This window comes from Pundamilia nyererei, unplaced genomic scaffold, assembly GCF_000239375.1.
Source record: "Pundamilia nyererei isolate P.nyererei 1_Seehausen unplaced genomic scaffold, PunNye1.0 scaffold00069, whole genome shotgun sequence".
In the NCBI taxonomy this organism is placed as follows: domain Eukaryota; kingdom Metazoa; phylum Chordata; class Actinopteri; order Cichliformes; family Cichlidae; genus Pundamilia; species Pundamilia nyererei.
In genome coordinates, this window is record NW_005187470.1 from 3,053,225 (window position 1) to 3,063,300 (window position 10,076).

At 39.5% G+C, this 10,076-nt stretch overlaps 1 protein-coding gene across 1 annotated transcript in view; it reads left to right on the forward strand.

Moving 5' to 3' along the window:
* Positions 1 to 3,441, forward strand: part of pigf (phosphatidylinositol glycan anchor biosynthesis, class F) — a 4,563-nt gene extending 1,122 nt beyond the window's left edge. The window contains exons 2-5 of the mRNA XM_013911662.1: positions 525 to 631; positions 933 to 1,049; positions 1,156 to 1,264; positions 3,097 to 3,441. Of these exons, the coding sequence (XP_013767116.1) occupies positions 525 to 631; positions 933 to 1,049; positions 1,156 to 1,264; positions 3,097 to 3,210 (447 nt within the window). The 3' untranslated portion in view covers positions 3,211 to 3,441. The remainder of the gene's footprint in view (positions 1 to 524; positions 632 to 932; positions 1,050 to 1,155; positions 1,265 to 3,096) is intronic.
* Positions 3,442 to 10,076: the final 6,635 nt, after the last annotated feature.

The following is a 10,076-nucleotide window of genomic DNA, read 5'->3' on the forward strand; positions in this document are numbered from 1 at the left end:
AAGTACAATAAATGCAGTTTTTAAATGAGGGTTTCATTTGTTAAGGGGGAAAAGCTTTCCAAACCGACCTGGCACTGTGTGAAACACTAATTGCCCCATTCAAATTTTGTCTTGCTAGCCCACAGAATATTTCCCCAAAATTCTTAGGGGATGAATAAGATGCTGTTTGGCAAATATGAGACCAGCAGTGGTTTTGTCCTCGGATCTCTTCCATGGATGCTATTATTGCCCAGTCTTTGTTTGTGGATTGTGGTGTAATGTGTTCCTCTTAGACTACTTCACTTTGTCAACAGGCTCTGTTCAAGTGATGTTTTAATTCAACAGGTCTGGCAGTAATCAGGACAGGGTATGGCAAGTAAAATTGAAGTTGCCTTTCCAAAAAAAAGAAAAACATCTTGACTTATTTGTATATAAATTAATGTGAATACTTGACTCTTGCATGTTCATCAAACCAATATATTTTTTTCCCCAGGAAGTGATCTTTTTATATCTGGATCTTAAAAGTTTGACTGTTTTCTCGCTGTTTTTTTTTTCTGCAGCTGTCGAGGTTGCTTCGCTCCTGCCTGTACTTCTTCCTGTCGTGCCTGTTCTTCCACACTGTTGTCGTTTTATACGGAGCTCCACTGATCGAGTGAGTTATTGTTTTGTGAAACAGAGGTTGATAAAGAGAGACGCAGAGAGTAGCGATCACGACAGTAATACACAATAAACTGAGGATCCATGGAAGGATCACACATAAATGAATGAAAACAGCTGGCAACTACAGAAATCTTCAAACTCTGAAAGGATTCTGTCACTTATACAAAGTCAAGTGTTTTACTTTGTCTCTGCTTGTTTTTTATGTGCGTTTTAAAAATTCTTTTTCTACAAAACTGTCAATAACTCTCTTATTGCAGTTGTCGTTGATACCTTGAACCTATCATTTCTTACAGATCTGCCTTAGAAACATTCTCCCTTGCTGTGTTGCTGACTTCGTTAACCACGCTGAGGTGTCTTTGTGTCCTCGGCCCCAACATCCAGGCCTGGATACGAGTCTTCAGTCGCCATGGGTAAGGCTGAAATCATTTTCCTTCTCTTTCTTTCCTCCTGGCTTTTCACATGTCTCTGTGTCGAAGATAGTAACTGTTCTTGCTTTTTCTTTGTCTCCGGCTCCAGAGCTATGTCTGTGTGGGACACCTGTCTGCAGATCACTGTGGCCTGCACACTTATTGGAGCCTGGGTTGGAGCATTCCCCATACCTCTGGACTGGGATAGGCCCTGGCAGGTAATTCTATGCATGGACAAAGCGTATACTCATGGATTTGTATCCTCACATTAGGTCTTATACAGTCTGTGACCTAACCCAGCAAACATTTTGACTTTGAGTACTCGGTCGGCTTATAGTCCACGTTTAAACCTGGTTCAAAAAATTTTCAGCAATTAAAAGTTGTGCTGACATTGCCTTCTGATGGACGTGTAGTTCTTGAACACTGCTTCGATTTTATAGCAAATGCACACTTGTGTGCTTTTATAACTTTTATGAAAGATACCAAAAGAGAGACTTTAATTGTTACCTTTACTCCGAAGAGTATTTTATATCTCACTGGTCCTTTGTCAGTTTGTATGTTCTTGTCTCTCCAACCAGAGATATCAGTGTAGGAAACAAAGAAGAGGCACTAAGAGAAAGGAGTCAAGGCATTTTGCCATAATCAGACATCATTGCTTGGGAGCCTCAGTCAGCACCCATATCAATTAAATATGACCTGTAGCATGTGACTTTTTTATGTTTAGGCTTGTTTTTCATTAAATTACATGCTACAGTTTAATAAAAGGGTTCCTGATATTTCCTCTACACACATTCATATCATTTAGATCAAAATAACACAAGAAGTGGCTCAGTCAGTAGTCTGGCTGTGGCACTTCGTAAGCAAATTAGTTGGCAATGAAGGTACATTCAGTACTTTTTCTTTCCCCAAGTGTCGACGCAGCAGATGGATCTAAATGTTTAATTTGGCACAGAATTTGTGCCAGATGCCCTTCCTGTCACAACCTACACATTTATCTGAGCTTGTGACCCTGAGGTTGGGTTTGTGTCTCCTGGTCTGAAACCAGGGATCTTTTCCATCCCTGGTTTAATTTGTTAACCACTACAGCACGGAGAATCAAATGTCAATTTTAATTTTTTTTTTTGCAAATAACATGAATATTTCTTGCTTTGGAAGAGAGAGTCTGACTAAACCTCTAATCTACTGTATGTGGAAATATTCTCTATCCACAGTGCAGTTTTTGCTCTTAAGACCAGGGAACTAACACGACCATTTAAACCATATTACCCGCGAAGCCTCTCTTAGATTTTTTTTTTAGGTTTTCTCAAATTACTATTGGATTCACAAAGGCCTCTTAACTGCACGGACTTAAATTAAAGTAAATTACTGGTTTCATTTTGATGAATGGAGGAGGTGGATGTCCTTGTGATTTCATTATTCCATTAAAAGTACCTTTAAAATGACCTTAAATGGGTACTTTTCTGCTTTGTTAGTTGGTGAGTAGCAAAAGTGTTGTAGAAGGGAAACAAGGAAGAGAAAACAACAGGAAAAAATTGGAATACACATGTATTAATAGCAGCAACATCAGGCTGATGCTCTGTAGCGACAGAAGTGAAGATTGTCTTTCAAAAGCATGAATGAAGTGATAGGTTGCTATGGTGATATAACACAAGTGTGCCACAGGATGATACTGGGCACTAACCAGCATGAAGCTGGTGTGGTAGCTGTCAGAGTGAAAAAAAAACTGGTGTAAATTACACATTTTTTTGTAGCTGATTTAAGTTCTTAACTTCCAAATTCTCCACGATGATTTTTCTAAGCACTGGACAGAGTAATCAGCCAATGAATAATGAATTAGATTGTTTTGTTTTGTTTAATGGAAAATGGAACACATTAAAGTTATAATTGCACAGGGAATTCTGTGTAAAATGACTGAGGGAAAATGCAGAGGTAATTGGGGTGTAACTCAAATTGACAGACTAATAGTTCAGCTTCTCTTTGATGTATCGGACCAGTGTCAAGCTTTTAGCCAACAATCATGCTCACTTCTCTACTACTACTTTTTTTGTAGGTCTGGCCTGTTTCCTGCAGTTTGGGCTCTTTGTTCGGCTACCTGACCGGGCTGGTTGCAGCTCCAGCGTGGATCCATTATCACCGCAAACAGCTCACATACAAGTGCAAGTGATAGTCAGACACACATGTATTATGCCTGTGCTTGTGCGAATGTATCCACGATGGCGTGACTCCTGATTCTGCTGAATTTCTCTCACTTTTTATTATTTATTTGGGAGCATTCACCCCCTTTGCAGCCTGTAGGGTTGTGAGGCAGTTTTGTAAAAGCTCAGAGGTATTATTTTGTACATGTGATGGCTGAAACGGAACATTTTTAAACGTAATAAAATATTTTCTTCGTTAACAATGTGTATTTACTTGTGAAATTGGGCGATTAAAGCTCCTTGACGTCAGTATGTGTGTTTCTGAAAAACCTGCAGGTGGTGCTGTTGGTTCGCCACCTGTGTGCGTGTGTTTATGTGAAGGTGAGGAGAGTTTTAATGAAAGCAACAGACTGAGGCTCATTTGCAGTGAAATGCAAAGTAATCAGTATTATGGTTGGATGGCCATTTGTTGAGAGAGTCATGAGAGGAAGTTAGAAAATTAAAGAGAAAATGTAAACCTGCTGCAGAGTTGGCTTCCATTCTCTCTCTCACACACACACACAGACGCTATTCTGCACCTGAAGCCAACTGCTGATGAATACTGTTCCTTTTTAAACGACCATTAATCTCGCTCCAACTCTATTTCAACACCCTCTCCGCCTCCCCAGCTCCCATTCCACCTTTTTCACATCCTTGGGCAACCATATTGATTCACTTTCATTTCGAGGACATTAATTTCCCTCCTTTCACGCCGCACCACATCTTAGTCCTCCCTTGCACCCAGTCACCGCAATGAAATGTACATTTTCCAGAACGGAATGTGAAACTGAAAGGTAAATGAGTGATGTTCCTTGCAAATCGTCCGAACGATTGGTATACACAAGTAATTATGGCCAAGATTTAAAATTAAAAAAGCGGAAGAAATTGTCGGTTATCTTTGCTGTTTAAGCATTTTGTGCTGGAAAGTTTCAGTAAAAAAATCAGAAGCAAAGCTGCCCAATAGCCCTGTGCTTGAACTCCTTCCTTGTTGCCAGGGAAAAAACAGCCTGAAGGAAACAGATGAAAGATGGAGCAGAGGAAAGTCTTTGAAAGTCTACATATGCTTACAGCATCAATCTTTCCCTTTCTCTCTTTGATGAAACTCAATCTGACCTCATGCTGTTAACTCTATTACCCTTTGTGCTCCATGCTTTTCTTTTCTTTTCTGTTTTTTTAAATTTTGCACTTCTGATGCGTCATTACATGTGGAGAGCAGGGGAGTTGGAGAGGAGGGCTTTGGAAGAGCATAAGGTATGATCAAACAGGTATCACGCTGACCTTGTGCATTGTATTAAAACGCTAAGTCTTTAAAAAAAAGCTAAGATTAGATATGTTTTTGAGTCCTTTGAGGGGTTTTTTGCAGGTGTAGTCTATTTACTCTGAGGACTGAAATCTGGTTGAAGTTGCTTTGTTCGTGTGCTCAGTCATCTGTGGCCTTTTCAATCTGTGAGACAAGCACAAGGCCCTTCATTCACGCACACACACACACACACAAAAGCTGCTGCTTCACAAATTGTTCCCCACATTCAATCTCAGAGAACTTTATTTATTCATTATTTGTTCTCAGGCAGCTCTATTGTAGCGGGGCATTGTGAGGAGAGGTAATTTGTCCTCTCTGCCCGTCCTCTCTCCTCAGCCTTTTTCTCCAGGGCGGCTGTGGTATGCATGTATTTGCAGAACTGTTATGTTTCTGCTTTGTTGAAAGAGAGTAGCAGACTGAAACCAGCCGGGTCCTCTGCTCTCTCTCTCCGGTGTTACCCCAAATCCAGCCTGCCAGAATGAGTATTTTTAAGGGTAGTATTTTTAAGATTCCTCATGCTGCTGACAGCACACCGAATTAAAACACATCTCTACATGCCGTTCTGTGCAGCCTTTGAACATTTTTTTTTTTAGATCATCTTGGTTTGACAGCCTGCACATTAAATGTAAGGCTGTGTCTCATAATTCTCTGCCAAGCTAGGAGCTGAGATGACTCTTGCACAGGCTAAGGAAGAATACATTAAATTTGGGTGCTGATCTGGATCACCGTGTTTAAAATTGTGAAGTAAGCCACTGGCCTTTAAAGAGGAGATTGCTCTTAAAGTGCCCCTCAATTTCTCTCTTTTTCACCTGCTTCAGCAAGAAAGTCAAACATCTTATTAATGAAAGGGAGATTTTTCTCAGGAGATGGTGGATACCACTCAAACACCAGTATTCACAGCCGAGTGAATATTGGATTCATAAATTATACCAAATTTAAGAATGTGTATTAACTTCTCATTATTATAAATATTTAATAAACTAGTCGCATGGCAGAAACTCACTGCATTTAGGCATCTAGACAAGACGTGATTTAAGCGTTTGAATGTGGTATGGTTGTTACTGCCATGTTAGTGGCTGTTTACTGGGATTTTCCCACACAACCATCTCACGATTTTACACAAATATTCCAAAAAGAGCAAATATCCAGCGAGTGACAGGTATCTGGGTAAAAATGCCATATTGAGAGATCAGAGGAGAATGCCCAGACTACTTCAACCTGACAGGAAGGCCACAGTAACTCAAATAACAACCACTTGTTGCAAACAAGGTACACAGACAAGCATCTCTGAATGCATAACACATTGAAACTAGAAGCAGGAGACCACGGCAGGTGCCACTTCTGTTAGCTAAGAACAGGAAACTGACGCAACAATTCACGCTGGCTCACCAAAATTAGACAACAGAAGACTAAAAATATTGCCTGGTCTGTTTGATAGTATCATCCCAATATGGACCAAAACCTCCAAGGAATGTTTTCAGCACCTTGTTGAATCAGTGCCACAAAGAGTTAAGGTAGATCTGAAGGCAAAGGGGGTACAAACCCAGTACTGGCAAAGTGTACCAGCTGAGTGTTACTGCCTGATGTGCCGGGAATTTACAAACACGGTAGTAAGACAAGTAATGCAATTAAATAATAAAAAGGCTAGTGTTTTCTTTCTCATGCAGTAGAAATTATTTACCTTTATTTAAAAGAAAATTGATTTTATCCATCCTGGCTATGCAGCTCTTGAGAGGTAATAATGGATCAGTTCTAGACTGGATCAGCCGCAGGGATGCTCTGCTGTGATTGATGGCTTGGTTTAAAGTAGGCTGGCGGATTGATGTTTTGAAATATACCCCGTCAGAAGAAAAAAAAAGGCTTATTAATCACAGAGAATTTTATGCCTACTTAACTCCTGATAAAATAAAAAGATAGCATGACATGATAGTCAAGTTCCACATGTAAACAGCTCCTTCAAAGAGGGATTCAGATTTCAATTTTCTCCCGATGAGTCACACCCACGCGTCATTTAACACCCTTCTTCTTACACTCAGTCTCTTGCTCCTCACGTCCCACTTTCTTCCTGCGTTTTGTTTCTCGTTTTCCCCCAATTTCTTCTATTCACACTCCGGCGTGCTCTTCATTAACAGTTAGAGCGGTGTGTCGCACATATGTTATTGCAGAGCTCTTGTGTCTCTTCTATCTGCTCCAAGGGCGACAACAAAGGGTCTGTTGTTACTGAGGAGAGTTCAAGTGGGCTATCATGATGCAAGAGGGGATGCTGAAGGATTCCTTGATAAAAAGCAGGTACAAATCAAAACAAGACGTGAGATGACTCTCTTAAAAAGAGCTCCGCATGATGAATATGCTTTTAGAGGAACAAGGGGATGAAAGAAAGTGGCCGGAAAGAGGATGCCTGAGCAGGAGATTTATTTTTTATTAGATTTGTTAGCCATGTTAGGCTCTCTGCTGACTTAATGGTTAGTCCACTGTTTTGGTTTAGATTTGATCTCAACAGCTATTCGATGCATTTCCATGAAATTTAGTTTGAGATACTTTTTGGTACCCCGAGGATGTATCCTAATGACCTCATCTAATTTCGCTGTTTAAATTTGGCATTTATAACCAGTGAAAAACGTTTTTTCTCATTTGTTTTTATTGAGAGTCTTACTCATACACCCACTTCAGGTCTCTAATTGCTTTAAATGGTGGCAAGCCAAAAAAATAGGCAGCGCTGTTTTTGGAGAGCCTTCCTGTTAAACATCACCCAGTCTGAAGCCAGCCATCCAGAAGATTGCGTAGTATAATTAAATGGGGGATAAATCATCCTTTTCCTTTTTTTCTAACATGCAGGGTGCTTAACAAATTTATCTGACCACCAGTTAACAGAAATATTTTAGAAATCTGCCAAAAACTACTTTAAAACTAAAAATTATAACTATAGGGCGTGCCCTTGGTGCCGGTGGGGCATGCCCTGAACATCTCACCCAGGAGAATAAAATTATATTCTTATTGTTATTTGTGAGACTTTAAATTCTTGCTTTTCAATGTTAAATGTTGTTTGTTAAAATTCTTGAAATAGCTTTGGATGAAACTTTTGTGCGATCTATCTTTAAACCCACTAAATGCCAAATTTGTTCAATAGGATTCAAGTCTGGACTTTGACTTGGCCACTCCATTAGTACTCCAGAATCCTCTTTCTTGGTCAGAGTCTCTGCACAGCTCTGAAGGATGTTCGGCATCATTGCCAACTGGTTTTATCATCTAAGAAACATTTCTAAACTCAGACTACTGGTGTCAAAGGCAGAACTTGAGATGATTATTCATGCTTTTATTTCTCCTGGTTTGGATTATTGTAATGGTCTTTTTACTCGTTTCAACAAATCAGCTTTGGATCGCCTTCATACTGTACAGGATGCTGGGGCAAGACTTTTAACTGGCACTAACAAGACGTCACTTATTACTCCAGTTTAGAGCTCTACATGGTAAAGCTCCCCAGTATATCTCTGACCTGTTGAAACCTCAGGCTTCTTCCCGAGCACTTAGGTCTTCAGGTCAGAAGTTACTGTTGGTCCCATGTACTATGTTCAAAACACATGGGGATCAGGCTTTTCAGGCACTGGCACCAAGGCTGTGGATTTCTCTTCCGTCGTGTTTACGTTGTGTAGACTACACTGACTCTTTTAAAAAGCAGCTGAAGACATTTCTATACAAATGAGCTTTTAATTATTATTTTTCATTGTTTTATAATTTTAGTTTATTTATATTTCTGGTTTTATTGTGAAGCACTTGGTGATTTTTATCTATGAAAAATGCTCTATAAATACATTTTACTTACTTGTTATATGAGCACATAACCAGTCAGTGTCAGTCCTGATTGTTCTGGTACACCTTCCTGTTCATCATACTGTTGATTTTCACTTGCCCACACCATCTCCACAAATGGAACTCCATGCCATAATGGGATCTCCACTTTGTTGCATTGTGGGTGTAATGGATGTAGCATCAAATCGGTCTCCAGCTGTTCTGCTGACATAAGCGCAACAATGCTGAGTGAAGAGTTCAATCTTGGACTCATTTGAACTTTTTCCAGTTCAGTGTTTGCACTCCCAGGATTTCTGCAGTCCTCAATAAGGGCTTTTGAGCAGCTTTTTTTCCTTTAAGTCTTGCTCGTTCGATCGTCTCCTTGTTTTCATTCTGGATAACTTCTCAGACAGATCTAGAAGCATGTTATCTCTGCATGACAATCCCCAGCGGCCTTCTTTCTGTTTCTAGTACCGGTACCTAAAATCTTGAGATTCCTCACATCTGTTACGATCAGCTTTTATTTTTTGCCTCTTCTTCGGCACATTTTGTAATTACCCGTGTCGGTGGATGACTACAACGCATACTTGATCACACTGTGAGAACATTTTGTGTCTTAGGGATTCTTTCCTTTTTAGCGAGTTCCTTTTTGAACAGGAGGGAGGAATTTTTAAATTGAATTCACATTTTTATACACAAATTTGAGCCAGCGCACTTGACATCCACAAAAAGCCAGAAATTAATCAAGTATAACATTCAACCACTATAAAAAAAATTTCTGTCCAGGATTGCAAGTAAATAACTGTAATTTCGCATCTTAATCACTAAAATAATAACATGCTTCACTATTTTATTTCTACTTTTTTGCCAAACAGTGAATTTTAAAACTCATGAAAAACAACAATAACTATATCTGACATTCTGCATTCTGGTAACTTAAACCTCAAAGAATTTTTTTTAAAAATTTACTACTAAATTAATGCTCCTGTGTACATGATGATGATGTATTTACACAATATTAGACTACTACACAACCCTACATTGAGTGCTGGTCTAATAAATTTGTCAAGCCCTGTATATATATACTGTTACAATACTGGGTGCTCATATTAAACATGGGAGAGGTATAAAAAAAAACAAAAACAGCTCATGTACAAGTGCATGGGAACTAAAACATCAGACTTTCAATGGGTATAAATGCTGTTTCAGAATATTTTTTTAAGTCCTTGGCTCTTGATGAGGTCAGCGAGAACTGTTAAAACCTGTTTGTGAGGAGCTGCCTGCCAGAAGAAATTTGGCTTAAAGTGAAGGTGGCGTTAAAAGGAAAAGAGCAGAGCATGAACTGAGGACCTTCACTAAAGCACATTTAATGCTGTAAATTATGCAAAGCTGCTGGGTCCAAAAATTAAAAATTTGAAGCTGGAAATGAGCCAATTAAGTCTACTTTAATCACTAGTTGCAATCAGACATTAGCTTACACTTGGTATCCCGTTATCTTCGGCGATGGTCTGGATATCAGATATATTCACTTCAATCTGATTCTGCTTTTCTCTTCGGCAGTGACAAACCACAAAAACTGAACAGACTGAGGTCAGGTGGCCTTGATCACTCTGGGCTGAAATAGCCACGTTTTCTTTAAAAGCAGAGGAAAAAAAATCTGGAGGAGGCTACAAGCTGTGGGAGTGCAGCCTCACAAGCATAATGTGAACCCCAACTCTTGCTACACAATCAGAGGGAAAAGGCACATCAAGTCATAACAGCTTACTGCAC